Source organism: Leptodactylus fuscus, chromosome 1 (assembly GCF_031893055.1).
Source record: "Leptodactylus fuscus isolate aLepFus1 chromosome 1, aLepFus1.hap2, whole genome shotgun sequence".
Taxonomy (NCBI): Eukaryota; Metazoa; Chordata; class Amphibia; order Anura; family Leptodactylidae; genus Leptodactylus; species Leptodactylus fuscus.
This window is the reverse complement of record NC_134265.1, coordinates 29,434,307-29,453,569: the sequence shown is the minus strand read 5'-3', so window position 1 is coordinate 29,453,569 and position 19,263 is coordinate 29,434,307. Positions and strand designations below refer to the sequence as shown.

The 19,263-nt window shown below is 44.7% G+C and overlaps 1 protein-coding gene across 2 annotated transcripts in view; it reads left to right on the top strand.

Moving 5' to 3' along the window:
• The window catches only part of SELENOP (selenoprotein P), a 91,336-nt gene that overhangs the window by 69,058 nt on the left and 3,015 nt on the right, over positions 1-19,263 (top strand). The window contains exons 1-3 of one of the 2 annotated variants that reach the window (XM_075269116.1): positions 13,917-14,041; positions 16,250-16,465; positions 16,764-16,976. In XM_075269116.1, the coding sequence (XP_075125217.1) occupies positions 16,263-16,465; positions 16,764-16,976 (416 nt within the window). In that variant the 5' untranslated portion in view covers positions 13,917-14,041; positions 16,250-16,262. Of the gene's footprint in view, positions 1-13,916; positions 14,042-16,249; positions 16,466-16,763; positions 16,977-19,263 lie in introns of those variants that run through there. The other variant, XM_075269125.1, reaches the window with a different exon arrangement.

Sequence of the window (19,263 nt, the reverse complement as noted above, 5' to 3'; positions counted from 1 at the left end):
CTGGCAGTGAATCCTGCATTCTGCATACTCAGCTAATTTTATTCTGTTTTTCTGGTTTGTTTTGGCCATTGCGGCCATCATGTGATCCCAGCTGCTTGCCACTATCATTGTATATTACAGTTCACATGGGATCGCACAATAATAGCCTTTGTGATGCTGACACAGCTGTCATTGTGCGGATACCAAGACAAGGAGATAACCAACTAGAGGCAAACAATATATGACTAGTAATTCCTTTTATTTTTCATATTGATCCTATGGGGACATATCAGTATGGGATCTGTAGGAGTCAAATACCTGGAACCCGCAGATTAGTTGTTCTAGCAGCCTCAGAGTGTTATTAGGTGCTACTAGATGGGGAGCGCGTACAGCACTGATCCTATACAAGCATTATTTGCCTATCCACTATCAGTTACCAGCACCAGATCTGGTTCTAGTTGTTGAACCCTGACAGATCCCATACCGATGCGGAACGTAGCTATAGAGGGTGCAGAGGTAACAACTGTTACTGGCCCCTGTAGCCAAAGGGGACCTAAAAGCCTCATCACAATATAATAAGACTTACATGCCACCCTAGCGTCCCGAATTCCGCGGGGCATTCACAGATTCAGTGTCCTGTCCCGCAGTCCCGGTTGGCGGAGGTATGTCTCGGTTTCAACTCAGATCTGCGTTGAATACATACGCAAATTGAATACATCCACTAGCCATTGCCCTCCAGCTAAGGGATGTGTAGGTACGATGTGATGACGTCACATCATGTCTACAACTCTGAGTGAGACTTTGGAGAGAGCGGCGGGCGAGCGTTGGAAGGTGAGTATCAGTGTTTTTTTGTGTTAAACATTGAGGTGGAACATAATGAAGGGGGCAAATGAAACTGGGGGCAGATGAAGGGGGGGCGAGGAACGGCATGAAACTGGGCAGAGATGGGGGACATGAAACTGGGGCAGAGATGGGGGACATGAAACTGGGGCAGAGATGGGGGACATGAAACTGGGGACAGAGATGGGGGGACATGAAACTGGGGCAGATGAAGGGGAGACATATAATTTACGGGTGACTATAGCAGGATTCTACTGTGTGGGGGCACATTAAAAATGAATGAGAATGGGCGGAGTCAACACAAAAGTGGGTGGAGTTAAATTTGCCACACGTTTTGTCCCTCTTTCGGTTCTTCTAAAGTTGGGAGATATGGACTTATATTATTACATTATTATAGATAACACATGATACAAAGGGGCCCTGTTACAGATTTTGCATTAGGCCCAGGTTCTTCTAATTTTGTCTCTGATAATGATGACTTATCTTGTTGATAGGTCATCAGTATGAAAAATCAATTTGGGTCCAGTAAACCCCTTTAAGTGACTACTCAATGGGTATATTTACATGTGGCGGCCAGGACTTCAGTCTGCTATAGATAGTCATTTGCAATACTAGTAGATAAGACCTTATTATCAGCTGGTAATAACTGGAAAATCAATAATGGAGTTGTCAGACGCTTATTTGGTGTTGTCTAATGATATCAGTATAACACTGCTGTCTATCATATACTGCAAAAATAATACACTGTATAGTAAATAGCACTGCTATACAGTGCCTGAATAGGTAGCACCATACAGTGCCTGAATAGGTTCCGCCTGTCTAAACCAATACTGAATTTTACCCAAGATGAAGAAGCCTCAGGGCCCGAGGCCTAGAAGATTGAAGCCAACCTCCGGAAGAAGACGCGAAGAAGACCCTTTCCTGAAGAAGGTGGAGGCGGCACTGGAGAGTTCTCTCGCAGCATTGGGGACACCCCCAGTGTTGTTTGAGTGCTGGGGCCCGCCCCCAGTGCTGCGAGAGAACTTATTTGCATACCGGCGAAAACCAGAATTTCTAAAGAACGGTGGCGCGGAGAAGAAATCTAAAGGTAGGAGAAGAATAGCCTTTGTTAAGGCTATTCCTATGTGTTAGGCACAAAGTTTTTTCGATTTTAATGATAGAATCCCTTTAAAGAGGACCTTTCATCAGATTGGGCACATGCAGTTTTATATACTGCTGGAAAGCTGACAGTGCGCTTTCTCGATCTGTGCCCGGTGTAAAGCGCTATCGGTCCCGGTACCGTAGCTCTTTACAGTCAGAAGGGCGTTTCTGACACTTAGTCAGGGACGCCCTTCTGCCCAGCAGCGCCTATCGTGCTGTACTGTGGAGCGGGGAGGAACGCCCCCTCCCCTCCTGATAATACTCGTCTATGGACGAGCTGTGTGAGCAGAGGGAGGAGGCGTTCCTCCCCGCTCACACTGTACAGCACGATAGGCGCTGCTGGGCAGAAGGGCGTCCCTGGCTAAGTGTCAGAAACGCCCTTCTGACTGTAAAGAGCTACGGTACCGGGACCGATAGCGCTTTACACCGGGCACAGATCGGGAAAGCCGACAGTGCGCTGAATTCAGCTTTCCAGCAGTATATAACTCTGCATGTGCCCGATCTGATGACAGGTCCTCTTTAAAATAAAGATTTTGGCCATCTTGGTCAGGATTGACTTGTCTTCAGAGGCCCCCGTAGCAGCTATGTACTCTCTATGACGTTTATCTGATGGTGACTTACTATTTAGGTGACAGATCTTGAGGTTCATTGATCTTGAGGTATGTGCGCACTGGAATTACAGTATATTATGGCTAAGGTGAGGTCAATCTATGAAAGCAGCACAGAGGAACAGAACGTAGAAGGGAACGTTCCGGCAGATAGCAGCCCCCTCTCCATTCAGTACAGGCCTGTGTACAAGGTTATCAGGATACGCAGTAACCTCGTTGGATCAGATAATTACAGACTCTCGGGTCCGTGTCACGACCATAAGATGCAATTACGGAAATGACAGAAAATGATGCTGACCTGATCCTAAACACTTACAGCTTCTTGGCTTTTCTTTGATGTTTTTCTACTTCGCTGTAATTCTCGATTTCTCTGCAATTGTAAATCATTACTCGGGTTCTCAAAAGATTCTGCAAATTTTGCCGTAATGACTCTGAATTTCTATGTTGCTCATCTCCAGCCTACGATTACATTTTCTATAAAGAAATCCGATATGATGATTGCTCAAGCCAAGACGGGAACTGGCGCCGGTGATGAATACAATTGACCTACGATAGTTACAACAGCGTTGCCAATACCAATTCTACTTTTTGGAAATGTCTTTTTGTTTTGCATCTTGCACGGTCATATAGTCTCATTGTGTTATGTTACCATCATTTTAATTGTTATGAGAGTCATCGCAGTGCTGGTTTACTTGACTGGCAAAACAAGCAAACAATTTATATAACAAATGGCTCAGTTGGGTCCGTCATTTGTGGTTCTCCATTTCTTGCAGAGATCTCCGGGTTCCAAGATCTCTGGAAGCTCCTTGGACGTTTCCTCCAGTGTCTACTCACCAAATCTTGTGCGTGCCCAACTGCTGGAGCTAATAGTCTCACCATTTCCTCCATGTGAATGGACCCTCATGCTTGATCTTCAGGTAGATTCAGTCTGAGAACTCGAAGGGAGGTGGAAAAGTACCACCTGGCCAAGCAGAATTTGCCGTTGAATTTGAATTCTGGAATTCAGAGGAATTCTGAATTCCTAAAACAGAATTTTTCATTCTTCAAATTCCAAATTTGCAAATTTACTCTAAGAAGTAGTAGGTATAGCAGGGACACTGGTTGTCATAGTGCACATTGGGTAGTTGGCCATTGATGGACCCAGCTATGCAGCGCAGGGTGCTGGCCCATTGCAAACCTACAAACACAAGGCCGCCTGGGACCGTACATGGAGTTTGTTTCTCAGATACAGAATGCTTACGTTGAATAAAAACAGGAAACCAGCGCAAAGCTCCTCACTTCCACTTCATTCTCTATCACAAGATCACAATGTCCTGATATTAATATTTGTCTTTCAGTTCCAAATATAGTTCTAGATCCTTTTATATTATATTATACCCAGCAGCTGGAGGGAAAGAGCCGCATCCTAGGATGGTGTAAGGCAATGTTTACAGGGATGTTTTTAACTGGTTTATTGGCATCCGTGCCCTCCACAGATCCATTCATTTCATTAATCAGCCTGGACATAGGACCTGCCCTGAGTTTTCCCCCCCCGGGCTCATGGCCCCCTACACGTACAGCTGCTGAGGCCTGTGATTGAGCCACAGTGGTCAGATGGGCACAGTGAGCTTCATGATGTTAGTTGGCACACAACGTGCCTATGTAACTGCTGTGGCCCAATCACAGGCCTCAACGGTGACCTCAGGCATATTGAGAGAGTAGCAAACGCTGCAAGGAGGCCCAAAGAAGGTAGACAGAAGGTAAGTATTAATTATATTATACCCTGGGGCCCGAAGAGACCCCGAGAGTGTAATAATTTAGTGCAATGTCGCGTTGGCCATTTTAGTTCATTGAAGACGAATCGGCAGTAGTTAGGTAAATAATTTGGAATATTGGTGTCAAACTCGGCACAGAACACACATCTCTATCAGACGGGGTAAACACGGACAGATGACAACCACTCCATTCTCCTCCTCCTGCAGTGGTCTCTAGAGATGGCTTCTTGGACAGGAAACCCAATACAATAAGCTAAAAGGTTGCTAAAATGTGATTTTCTATGGCAGAAGAGTAAATACTGTAATGTGTGGGTAGATAATAGAAGTGCCCACTGGTCAACAGAGACTGGGGCATCAAAAACGGACAAGTGCAAAGAAATGTGGCACCATTTTACAGGCTAAGTAACTTTATATGGTTGCCCAATGCACACACTTGTCCCCAACGTCTGATCACTAGGGTTCCAACCACTAGGGCCCCCTTGATAATCATGAGAATAGTGGCCGACTAGTTCCCCTGAGTGGTCTATAGAAATGGTGCAGTGGAGTGAATGCATGGTCAACACTCTATTCACTTCTATGAGATGAAGGTAATGGAGCGCTGGGCATGCATGTGCTCTACTCCATTCAATGGAAAGTTAGGGACCCATGTTCTTTTGGTAAGTCTGGGGATTTAATCACTGGGATCCCCAGAGATCAGAAACGTATCCCCTATTCTGTCAATAGGGACTAAGTGTATACAGCAGGTATACAGGTATACCAAGGGGTACCAGTGGTCAGAACCCTACTGATCATGAAGTTGCCCCTTATCCTATCGATAGGGCATAACGTCAAGACTTGGTACAACCCCTTTAAAACGTCATCCGCCACTTTCCGTAGACTCGTGACATCTGGGATTAGGGTGTTAGGATTAGAATTAGTGAGTTAATATTTACCTGGAGTTCTGCTCTTGGTGACCTAGATATGTCACAGTATATTTGTTCCTTATCCCGTGACATCCAGTCTATACTTGTTATAAGCAGAAGTCTTCTTTGTCACATGGATTGTGACCACAAGCAGAAGTCACAAACTCCTTCGAAGGAGTCTACAGCAGATCTGACCCCTCGAGACTGCTGACAGTGCTAGACAGGTGACATGTACTGCAGATAGGACATTGCTTATGGATTACTGCTCTATCCAGGGTTCAGGGAAGTTCCTTGAACTGGTGGACATTGCAACAAGAAGGTTGGCAAAACTGTCCATTACTCAAAGTTAGCAAGGGTTGGTTGGAAAATTATTTAAGGGGTTGTTGGGTCCCATTAAAATCACTTACCTGGTCCCAGGGACACTTTTGATGGACCCAGGGCTTCCATCGGAGTCACAACCCCTGAGTTATTTCATCCGAGCCAGTATACTGGTCCCCGGGTCACTCTGCTCCCCCGCATCGCTCCGCTCACCTCTCCCCCAAACTCATGAATGATTTCTATGCTTTACTAAAGTCAACCCCCATCATATAAGTAACTAAATACCTGTGAAATTAGGGAAGGAGGGAGGGGGCAGAGTGACCTGTGGGGCGGAGCAGAACTCTATCTCAGATCAATTGACCTGGGGGTCGTAATATTGCCAGAATCCCTGAGCCCTTTAAGAGAATCTTTAGTACCAGATAAGTAATTTAATGCTCCCTGAACTTTTGGTGCAAGTCCGTTTCTTGTTTCAGACATGCTCTCTGCTCTGTACTTTGCTTGCCACGTGGGTGGGCTGGGGTGGGAACGCCTTGTGGGGGAGCAGAGTGGGCTGGGGTTGCAACGCCATGTGAGGGGAGCAGGGTGGGCTGTTTTCTGGTGACGCCACATCCCGACATATTTATTTTAACTCAATCCCGTGTTCTAAACTGGCATAGATCTCCATTCTGGCACTGGCTGGAGCCATAAATCACTCGTTCCCTGTGCCATTTTGGGACTTCAATAAGCATGGTATATGATACATCTATTGCCCCATTGTATAGATTGTATAGTGACTGTGCTATTTGAATGGTACTATGCTGCAAACAGGCCATGTGACTCATGAACATGACATCAGAGGCCCGTGAAATGGAGGCCCAGAGTCCTAATTATGGGTCCATTCTATGATGGGGCTTATTAACCACATGGCGTAATATTTGTCTTTCTTCCGACCTTAATGCTGCCTATTGAAGGCCATTATAGTCTACAGTGCCATAACGGAGTAACTCGCACAGTCCCATGCTGAGAACGGCAGACTGAATATAAGTCATTGTAGATAAGTGCAGACTATAATTTACTGACTGTGATAATATTTCACACGCCGATCTGCGGATTCTTACCGTAATCCATTTGTGAACATTTTATAAACACTATGATGTTGTAAAATAATAAGCCAATGGGATATAAAGAAAGGTGTAAATTATAGGCCTGAAGGAGGAAGTCACGAGGCTCGGGCAAACTGTACAGGTTTCTATAAACATTTTAGTCTGAAGTTTAGACTTAGTATTGTCTGCAAGAAGAAAGTTACAGTAAGAGGGATACGGCCCCGGCTTGGGTTTGCCAAGGACTTAAGGCGGCCTACTGCTCAGAACATCAGTTTTATTAACAAAACAGTCTCATAGTCAGTCTCTCCCCTTGCTAAATTTGCTGCCATCTGTCTATAACCCCCTGTCTGCTGAGTTTTCCACCACCATTTGTAGTGTTGTAGTGAGGATGCAGGTCTTCTGGAATAAGTCCACAGTGAGATGGTTACTGTTGTAGATCAGAACACTTTATTCCATGCTTCCATCATGGCTCCCTGTCTAACAACCCCTCCCCCTCAGCTCAGCTCCTCCTCCATTACTACCTCACTGTTGCTAGGCAGACAAAGCAGAATAAGTAAGCAGAACAGAACATACAGAACATACTTATAACAACATCACATCTCTCCCCTTCTTATATAAAAAAAATAAAATGCAAACATTATAAATGAACAATAAATAAAAGGTCCGAACGGAAAAGAAAATTTTACTGCAGAACATAGTCCCTGAGGTGCGTTGGTGGCCTTCGACTTATCCTTGTCGGGTAGCGTTGAGACATCTCGTTATCAGAAACAGTCTGTGAATTTTCGGAGGTGTCTCTTGTTGGTGTTGCTGAACCAGTTGTACCTGGTGAAATGTCCTCATCATCTGTCTCCTCTGCACTTGCTCCTGGGTTGTAGTCACGAAGCTTTTTAAAATGGGAGACATTTCGTGTCACTTGATGACCCTGGCGTTGAGCAGTAACCATGGTACCTTTGACGTGTGTGACTTGAAAGGGTTCTGGATGATAAGGGGATGATAACTTGTCACTGGGTCTCAGCCTTTTAACAAGGACCCAGTCTCCCACATCCAGCTGTTTGAAGCGACAACTTCTCTTATCTGCATATCTTTTCATCCTGCCTTTGGCAAGGGAATCATTGAGGACCAATGGAGTCTGGACGTGAACTACTGGGATGTTTGGAAGCTTAATGCGCAAAGGCCTGCCGAAAAGCGCAGTCGCTGGCGGAGTTCCTGTAGTAGAGTGTGGGGTGGCTCTGTACTGTCTAAGGAATCTGTACAATTCTTGCTGCAAATCCTTGTGTTCCATGGTAGCAATCCGAAGAGTTTTGTTGATTGATTGCATGAAGCGCTCCACTTCACCATTGGCTTGAGGCCAGTAAGGAGTTATTTTCCTGTGGTTAAAACCAAGATAAGTTGCAAAAGACTGAAAATCTGCACTATTGAAAGGTGGCCCATTGTCAGTCTTCACTGTTTCAGGTATGCCATATGCAGAAAAGATTTTGTCCAGTTTTGGTATGACAGCTCTTGCAGAGGTGGTGGAAACGGGTTCAATGACTGGAAACCTAGAAAAATCATCTATGACAACCAGTAAATAGGAGTGATCTGGCAAAGTGCAGAAATCAACACTCACAGCAGTCCATGGATTGTCTGGCAGAGGTGTCATTTGTACTGGTGCTCGGCTATGGTCCACCGTAGTTGCTTGGCAAGGTATACATGTGGCAATAAGTGCTTCCACTTGTTTATCTAGTCCGGGAAACCATACTTTCTCCCTAAGTAATTGCTTTGTTTTAACTATACCTTGATGGGCCTCATGGGCCAGATCGATCACTCTACTCTGAAGTTTCTGAGGAATGACCAGGCGGTTGTCACGTAGTAGTATGTGTATGAGTCAGATACAGAAAGAGAGTGTCTTGCATTAAAGAAGGCCTGCAAATATGCTGTTTGGCCCTGCGGTTGAAGACGAGTCTCAGCTAGAAAAGAGTTCCAGTTCTTAGACCGAACAGTGTCAATTACCAACTGAAGTTGGGGATCAGAATCCACCGCATGTTTAATTTCTTCGAGGGTCATTGCTCTTGGCACAGAGTGTGTAACAATGAAATTTACATGCTCCTCAGCTAAGACAGTGGCAGGCAAGTCATCTTTGGTAGACTGTGGTGAAGGGTGTCTTGAAAAATAGTCTGCAGGGTTCCCAGCTCCTGCCTCATATCTCAAGTGAAAGCGATAGTTCTGCAGGCGGAGTAGCCAGCGTTCAAGTCGTGGGGGTGGCCTTGATGAATGTTTATTGAAGATTGGAATGAGTGGTTTATGATCACTGTGAATGGACGACCAAAGAGGTAAAGATGAAAATGAAGGCATCCCCATACAACTGCAAGAGCTTCCCTCTCAGTTTGAGAATAGCGCTGTTCCGTTTCTGTTAAAGCCTTGCTCGCATAGGAGACTGTGGAGATGCTGCCAGTTTTGGACACCTGAGTTAAAATTGCACCAAGGCCTACAGGACTGGCATCCACAATGAGCTCAGTAGACTTTAGTGGGTCAAAATAGGCCATGACCGTGTCACTAGAAAGACTGGACTTAAGTGTATCAAAAGCTGATTGATGTTCAACTGTCCATGACCAAGGAGTATCCTTTTTAGTGAGTTGTCGTAGGGGTTCAGAAACAGTAGCCAGATCAGGTATGAATCGTCCACAGTATGTGACCAGACCAAGAAAACTTCGAACATCTGAGACATTTTGTGGCTGGCTAGCAGAGGTTATGGCTGCTACTTTCTCAGGGTCTGCAGAAACACCATTTTCAGAAAAAATGTAGCCAAAAAAATTCAATGACGTCTTGTTGAACTCGCATTTTGATGGATTAACAGTTAAATTGCAGGTTTGCAGTCTCTGAAAAACTTGTTCTAGGCGATTGTCATGTTCCTCTTGGGTTGTGCCAAAGATAAGGATGTCATCACTAACATTGAGGACTCCAGGTATTCCTGAAAGAACCTGCCTGATAACATTCTGAAAGATTTCTGCAGCCGATGAAATGCCAAAATTCAGCCTCTTGAACCTTCTTAGACCGACATGAGTGCTAAAAGTTGTGATATATCTGGAGTCTGGATGCAATTCAAGCTGATGATAACCAGATTTTAGATCAATTTTTGAGAATACTTTTGCACCATTTAGATCTGTGAGAATATCATCAATGGTAGGCGTAATGTGTCTTTCTCTTTGAAATGCTCGATTGGCATGTCGCATATCCACACATAACCTGATTTTACCAGGCTGCTTAGGTTTAGGCGCAACAACAATTGGTGAGACCCAGGGAGTTGGGCCCTCGACACGTTCAATAACATCATCTGTCTCAAGGTCTTGTAGCTCTTTCTCCACTAGCTTGCGGACATGGAATGGAATGCGCCTGTGAGGTTGAACTGACGGCTGTACTGACTGGTCAATGTGTAATTTCACTTGAAAGTCTTTCAGCTTTCCTATGCCTTGAAAGAGTTGAGGATATTTCTGCATAATAGTTTGGACAGAAGAGTGTGTTACGCTGTTTGCCAGTTTCACTAGGCCCAGAGATACCGCACTATTGCAGCTGAGAAGAGTGTCTGCAGAACACTCCACTACATAGAAAGTGTCCGTGATAGATTTCCCATCAGCCGTTAGTAATGCCTGAAATTTGCCACATAGGGGTAATGCAGTAGCTGAACCATAAGGATATATCTTCAGGTTAGTACATAGCAAAGCAGGTTTGTTCTTTAGCTGGCTATAAGTGGCATGACTAATAACATTGACAGACGCCCCTGTGTCTACCAGTGTCTCCACCGGATTGCCATGTATTAAGATGACTTGTTTGGGATTAGACATTGCATGCACATTGTGAGATCCCTCAGTCACTGAGAATAAGTAGGTGCTGCTGGGCTCATCCGTAGGGGACACTGACTGCACCGCCTGAACTTTCTGTGGCAAGGCTTGTTTAGCAGAGAGAGAAGATTGTGATTGTGATCTGCAGACTTTTGCAAAGTGATTTTGTTTCCCACAGTTATGACAAGTTACTCCCTTTGCTGGGAATGGTTTCTGATGAGGATAAGGACCTCCACAGTTGTAGCAGGCTGCAGCCTGTGTGTGAGGCACATGTGGCTTCTGAGTGAGCTTTGCTACAGAAGATGGCTGCTCTGGTATACAGTCTGTGTTCTCTATAAGTTTAGCTTGATTCTCTGTTGCATCATGAATACGTGCAATGTCCAGTAGCTTTGCTAAAGTCATGGTGGGATCTCTGAGTGCTTGTCTCCTTAACTTAGAGGACACACAACCTTGTATGATTTGCATCAGAATTTCCTTGTCTATATCAGCAAATTCACAGTAAGCTGCAAGTTGTCTTAAGCGGACATGATATTCATCAATGGTTTCTGTTGCTGACTGTTTTGACTGTCTAAACTTGAAAATTTCAAAAGCTGCATTTATGTATGGAGAGAAATGCTTAGTTAGTGCTGCTTTGCTTAATTCATAGTCACTGTCCTCCCCTGTATTGGGCAGAGTTGTGAAGATATCATAGACTTGCTCCCCTGCATAGTGTAATAACATGGCTTTCTTTCTTGCATTGTCAGTAATGTTCATTGCTTGCAGGAATATCTCAAAGCGTTTCAGCCATTTATTCCAGCATGCTGCTAAGTTTGCTTGGGGCTGGTGCACATCAAATACAGCAAAGGAGGGTAAGCAGGCCATGGCTGGTGCTAGGATTGCAGTCTTGTAAACAGTTTTCTGTAGCAGTGAAATACCTTTAGCTGATGATTCTTAATCCTCGTCGCCAATTGTAGTGTTGTAGTGAGGATGCAGGTCTTCTGGAATAAGTCCACAGTGAGATGGTTACTGTTATAGATCAGAACACTTTATTCCATGCTCCATCATGGCTCCCTGTCTAACAACTCCTCCCCCTAAGCTCAGCTCCTCCTCCATTACTACCTCACTGTTGCTAGGCAGACAAAGCAGAATAAGTAAGCAGAACAGAACATACAGAACATACTTATAACAACATCACACCATTCACTGCAGTATTAAAGCAAGACATAAACTTTCCCCCATCTTGTATGTTATCTGTAGATATAATCAATGCAGTATATGATGTTCCATAGGGATCCCAAAACCCACTGGATTTAACTGATCATGCCTCATACCATGACTAACGGGAGGCCTACTGAGACTCTGTCACCCCAGGGCTGCCAAATCTGGTGCCTGATCTTGTTTGGCGTCCGTGAAAACCTTAGTATAATGCAGTAATGCCCCCCTTAATGCCTTCTCTACAGCATTGCTTCTCAACCTATTCAAGTGCAATACGTCCTAATGCCAACCGAGTACCCTCAAAGTGGTGAAATGTTACCAAAGAACGTTTGCAGCCTCTGCCAATGGTATATAATGGACTCCCCCAGTGCCCCCAGAGTTAATATAATGGCCACTTCATTGTCCCACGTGTAATATAATGGCCCCTTCAGTGCATCAACATGTAGTATAATGGCACCCTCAGTGCCCTCACATGTAATATAATGGCCCCCACACCCAATGATGTCTATGGAGTGAGTGATGAGCTGCACTCAGTGACATCAGCACTCAGCACCCGGAGCAGAGTGATAAGTAATGAATGCAGCTCCCCATTCACTCCTCGAGGCTCCTGTAACTGTAATGAATACCGCCATCAGTACTGATAAAAGCGCTCATTGCTCTTGTAAAACAAGGTTGGTGCCCACGGCCATGCATGGGCATGTATCCTGAGCAGAGGGTAGGGCAGTGCTTCTCAGCAGCAGTGTGTGCGTCCAGGGGTTATGAGGCGTACCCCGGGGGTACCCATATTGCAGGTTGAGATCCACTGCTCTAGTATGGCCATTGGTTTCTTGGCATACTTGGATATAGTAGGTAGCATGCATTCACGTAATGGGAGTGCAATTCTCAGAAGTGGATGTGGCTGCTGCACTACTCCTATGCTGCACGTCTTATCCATCCACTAGCAGCTCTCAGCTCCTGTAAGCTTCTGCAACAGCTGATCGGTGCAGGGTCCAACAGCCCTGTCCACTGTATAGTGATGGTTCCAGTTAATTGCAGCGCCCCTGTTATTACTTATACAGAGGTCACACTGCACGTCCACCGACCTGCTTGCGGCACCTCAAGGCTGCTAGAACAACTGATCTGTACAGGGTCCAGATGTCGGACCCCACAAATCACATACTAATAACCTATCCTCCGGAAAGGTTATCTGTATGAAACCCCATTGACTGCTTTACAGACAGGACAGGTGCCCCAAGTGCTAGATGCCGGGTGGGCCCACAAGTCCCTCAGTTAGATATGGAGCTAGGGGAGCAAACAAAATCTTTGCCCTAACGCTACGTTCACACTAGTGTCGTGTTTTCCATCAATCGGGTCTGCTGGGGGACCCAAATGATGGAGACCCAGACTGCTAAAACGCACAGACCACGGCGGACTCCATTGATTATAATGGAGTCCGCCGGGTGTCCACCATTTGTAAACTGAAAGTCGCGGGGAGAAAAATTTTCCCTGCAGGACGTTTCTTTTTAACGATTTTCGGCGGTTTCTGTGACAGTCAGCGCAGATGTGAACTCAGCCTCAGATGCCAGTCATAGTGCCGGGATTGTACAGAGGTAAGGCTGCCTGGCATCAACAGTCGTAGCTTAATAGAATTCGTTTTTCTGCTCTGACAATGTAAACCCAGTATTACCATAATAATAATTCTGCGGGGACGCCATGGCGTGGCCGGGTGGCGTGTTTATATTACTGCAGACATGTACCAACTAGGTTCTCTATGTTAGGTGCCCGGGGCATTGTCATGTATCCAATGTGTATTGTATTTGTAGTATCGCGATACGTTTCATTACATTGTTGCATGAGGTTATTTTATATCCTTTACTGTATATGTCCTGATCCATCTTTCTGCATAACTTCCCTTTCCGAACTTTAGCAAAACTGGGTGACAACCCTCACGGTTGGTCATATCATAAAGCCTCAGCTTTCCCCAAAATGGATCCAACCAAACAACAACCGACGGGATGTTTTCCAGTTACTAAGTGCTAACTCTGCACTTCTCAGTCTCTTCTTCCTCAAAATCTTGGGCACCAGAAGAATGTAAGGTCATAGCGCTCCCTAACCAGGATGGAGCAAACCATTATCTTACAGGGGGGAGGGCAATTGTGCAAGTACGTATTTAGATTCTCTACAGAACAGGTATAAGTTTAAGTTGCCCCCTTGTTATTTGGGGTGGGGTCTCGCTAGGGGCTAGGTCCCTGGATTTTGCTTTATTTCCGCCTTCTGTGCTTATGAAGTCATTTCTTTTTCCTAGATCCTCCCTATAAAGTGTGGTGGACTTGTGAGCCTGTGTGTGCAAGTGATAAACAAGCTCTGTATATATAGGGCTGGGGTGGAGAGTCCTGAGATCAGTGCAGACTGCTGAGGACCAAGGGCAGAGTAAGATATGACTTGTCAACATTGTTTCTTGTATTCTGTGTGCAAAGCTCTCTGCGCTCCTTCTCCGCTCCTTCCTAATATAACATGTTTATTCAGACTCGATACAGATGCAGCAGAGCTAAATTTGTCAACTTGTTACGTAACTCTTTGCAATATGTTTGTGCATTGTAATAACTCACAATAAGTCGTACTAAAGGGCAAACTCTGCTACTTTGTCACTTCTAGCTCTGCTACATCTTGTCATTCTGCTACATCTGGCAAATCTATCCCTTGTGCATATGGCGTACTTGACTTTCCTACATCTAATAAACTCAGCTCTGCTACATCTGCTTATTTTTGAGAAATAGACAGTTTTGGCACCTGATCTGATTTTTGCAAGGCGCAAATTTATTGTAAAGGTGTAAAAAAATTGGGGGCGACAGATGCAGAATTACATAGACCGACATTAAGGATTAGAATATATGTTACGGAGTCAGATTATGGCACTGCGATGGGGTCCAACAGCGCCCCTGTAACCCATCCTCCCTGGTATACTGTATATAGTTTGAAGCTGAGGCATTACTATGTTGGCCATGTATAGTATACTATGCGTAGTATGGCTGTATTATGTGAACACTGTATGGCGTATGGTAGATTTTAGTTGAAGGATAGATAGATAGATAGATAGATAATAGATAGATAGGAGATAGATAGATAGATAGATAGACGATAGATAGATAGATAGATAGATAGATAGATAGATAGATAGATAGATAGGAGATAGATAGATAGATAGATAGATAGATAGATAGATAGATATGGATAGATAGATAGATAGATAGATAGATAGATAGATAGATAGCAGAGAGAGATAGACGGATAGATAGATAATAGATAGATATGGACAGATAGATGGATAGATAGATAGATAGATAGATAGATAGATAGATAGATAGATAGGAGATAGATAGATAGAACTTTTTGATCAATCCTGCAGAATGTAATGTCCAAATGTGATGTGATTCTGGTCGTGATCTTCCATTGTAGTCTCCATTGGGGTGATCACCTTGTCTATAGCTGTCATATGGAACAGAAGTCTGCATTCTTATATACAATTACACTCGCTTACAAGGTAGTCTCATATATACAGCACTGTGGAAAAGTTTTAGGCAGGTTTGGGGAAAGTGTTGCACAGTAAGGGGACGTTCGGGCTATTGTTGTAAACATCCATTGCTTTCATCTGTCGGAGGATAAGGGCAATAGACATTAACAGAACACAGACAAAGCTCCCTCCATCTGCGTCTGTTCCCATTGACTCTCATGTAAGCAATATGGAAGTCGCTTTCTTCCATCATGTTTATTTACTTTTGTAAGGGAGGAAAAACTCTTGCATGCCGACATTTTTTGGCAGACCTCGGCAGGGAGGTTGTTCCGGCCATCTTGGAGAACTGAGCACAGATCTTCTATGGATGTAGGCTTGCTCCAATCCTTCTCTCTCTCCATGTCATCCCAGACAGACTGGACCATGTTGAGATCAGGGCTATGTGGGGGTCACATCATCACTTCCAGGAGGTCACACCAAATATTGATGGGATTTAGATTTCTCTTTCCTTCGTTTGGTTAAGTGACGGAAACAAACTATTAACCCTTCCATTACTGGACACATTCTTACTTTGCAGCTACTGTCCACTGTATGACAACCCTTATAGTGGCTACCAGTTATAGTTGTCAGCTAGCTTTAGTGACAATGAAATGGTAGAAAAGAATATTAAAAGGATTTGATATAAGGAGAAGAACCCGCAGGCTATACTTAGATTGTACCTGTAAACGATAGTCCCTTCATTGTCGTGTATGGCGATGCCTCAACCTGTTATAACTTCAATAGCTGTGGGATTATACAGGGCCAAACCAAATCGGCTTGGGGTCGTGTTTCTCCAGGAGCCCTATTTTTACGGATCAGATGACCGCACTAGCAGAACACAACAAGCCAGGCGTTATGTTATGTATATATCATGTTCTGGACCTGGTCATGTGATGAAAACACATGCAGAAAGAACAGGACATCATGTTACCTAATGGCAGCGTGGCAGCAATCCCAGAATTACCTGTGCAAATACATAAGCAAGCAGAACATTGTATTCTGTGTCATCGCCTTCAACTATTAACTATATGTGGACTGGATGTAATATGGTCATTCACATATAATAGGATATGTTTCTTATCTTGCAGGTGAAGCCCAACCATGTGGAAGGGCTTTGCTCTTGCCCTGGCTCTCTGTCTTCTCCCTTGGGGAGGGGCAGAGAGCCAGGGTCACCGTGCGCTGTGCAAAAAACCGCCGGAATGGAAGATTGGAACCCAGAATCCCATGCTGGATTCAGATGGATCGGTCACGGTTGTGGCGCTCCTCTCAGCAAGCTGATACTTGTGCCTCCTGCAGGCTTCCAGGTGAGACTCGGACTAAAGTGGACCTTGCACCATCTCCACCAATTCTACTTCTTAACATCTGATTCTGGCACAGTTGTAATATTCTCCAGCCCCCACAGTTCCTGAGTAATAAGTGCAGGTAGTTTTGGTGCTATTTAAGTTGTGTATTGTCATGTGGGCGGTGTCACGCAGGGGGCGGGATTAAGAGTTCCAATCATTCCCTGCATTCAGTAACCCACCAGTCAGATGGACCAGAACAATGGACACTCCAATGCTAATGTGAATCTAGTATAACATGTCTTTTTTGCTACTTTTTCAGTTTGGTTGAACTGCGGGTGAAACTGGAAAGTGAAAACTACCCGAATGTGTCCTTCATCGTGGTCAATCACCAAGACGAAGATTCCCGAGCGCGGTACAATGAACTGAAAGCCCGAGTCTCTGAAGTCATTCCAGTGTATCAACAAGACGAGAGCCAGGCGGACATCTGGAACCTGCTGAAAGGAAGCAAAGATGATTTTTTCATTTATGACAGGTTTGTCATGATATTAAGTATCCCCCCTACCTTGACCCATAACTGTGCATGGTTCATGTCATGTAGTTTTATGCATTAAAATGGCGGTCACTCCTACAAAGGCCAAGTGTTACTAGGCAAGTACAAAAATTGCAGAATGCCTTATGTAAACATATAAAAAAGCAAAAGCTACTGGCAAAGGTGCTGCAATGGATTTCTGTCTTAAAGGGCTGTGCAGGATTAGAGAACATGGCCGATTTCTTCTTCTCAGGAAATGACATCATGTCTGTTGGTCACATGCAGTGGCGTAACTAAAGTCTTGAGGGCCAAGGTGCAATATTTTGTCCGGGGCCCCCTACCTCATCCCTATAGTGATTGTTACGGGGAAAAGGAGTTTAATCCACCTTAGTGTGGTTAGAGTGATCTGGGGTCTCCTTGGCTTATGGGTCAGATGGAAGCTGCAATCTCAATACTGATATCAGTGCTTATGGCCCCCCTAAGGCTCCTGGGCCCCGATGCGACTGCACCCTCTGCACCTCCTCAAGTTACGTCCCTGGTCACATGGCCATGCAGTTCAGTCTCATTCATTTTAATGAGAGGAGCATTTGCTGTGTGACCAATGGGCATGATGTCACTTGCTGAGACTAAGAAATCGGCCATGTTTTCTAATCCCGCACAGCCCTTTAAGGCACAATATTCTGTACTAAAGAAATCTAATGTGAAGTTCGTCAATAATTATTGAATGTATAATAGAAATGATAGAATTACTTTATCAATTCTTTGTGGTTTTCACAATCTCTCTTGCCCCATCACCAGGACTGATACGGCCTCGGCCGTGGTGCAGATACTACATGAATTACCTTTTATTATCATTGTAATATTCTGCCTTTTCTTCCAGTTTTATTGCAGCCGGTAATGGGTAATAAAATCTTTGATGCATTCATAAAATACAAAGCGATTCTCCCGGGCAGATAGTTATAGAGGAATTGTGGGTAATGTCACAAGTTTAACAGCATTGCGTCTTTTCTTCGATGCATTGTCCTCCTGTCATTATGGTTTACGCAGCCAATGCAAGATAAAAATCCATTTTCTTTTTTAATAAAATAACTAAAATCTCAGAAATGTCCGCCCAAGATATTTTTTACAGCTGACAGTACAGCGTCCCTCAGACTACTGACCAAAGTGTTATAGGGTAGGCCTCATATGCACATAGCCGAGTGTTATAGGGTAGGCCTCATGCACACGGCCGAGTGTTATAGGGTAGGCCTCATGCACACGGCCGAGTGTTATAGGGTAGGCCTCATGCACACGGCCGAGTGTTATAGGGTAGGCCTCATGCACACGGCCGAGTGTTATAGGGTAGGCCTCATGCACACGGCCGAGTGTTATAGGGTAGGCCTCATGCACATGGCCGAGTGTTATAGGGTAGGCCTCATGCACACAGCTGATTGTTATAGGGTAGGCCTCATGCACATGGCCGAGTGTTATAGGGTAGGCCTCATGCACACAGCTGATTGTTATAGGGTAGGCTGCATGCACACAGTCGAGTGTTATAGGTTAGGCCTCATGCACACAGCCGAGTGTTATAGGGTTAGGCCTCATGCATACGGCCGAGTGTTATAGGGTTAGGCCTCATGCACACAGCCGAGTGTGCAGTACGAGGGGTTTCTGATGGTCTGTTTTATGGAGCAGATCCACTTCAGCTCTGTGAAAATGAAACGGAATCCCCCCTCCTCATTGAAATCAATGTACATGAGGCTTGAGAAAGTAACCTTACCATCTATGAATGGATCATTATATTGTATGTACCCTATTAGGAGAGTCCTCTGTTTAGGATCTCTTGGCCAGACTGTAAAACGGTTGCAAGAGAGTCTCTTGCTCTGGAGGACTGAGGCGCTCTGTCTCATTGATTTGTTTGGACACTGTGCAATACTTAATTTCCCCTGTAGGAGTGCTGCAGAGAAATTGAAGACTTAAGTCTCCTTCACGTGATCGTGCTATTGATCCACGGTTGCTGTTAAATATGGACAAGTGCATTTCTATGGGCCCATACACAAAGCTGTACTTTTTGTGGCTGTAATGAAGAGCTGCAAAATATGGAGCAAGTCCTACATCTGTCCGTATTTGTGGATCGTTCCATTCACTTCAATGTATGGGTTAGTGAAAAGCACAGATAACACATGAACTGGTATCCGTGTGTCATCCATGCCATTTTCACTGACCCATACACTGTACATAGATGTCTGAAGGAGGCCTCGCTGTCCATACTTTATAGATGGTTGCTGCAGGGGAATCCTTCAAACAACTA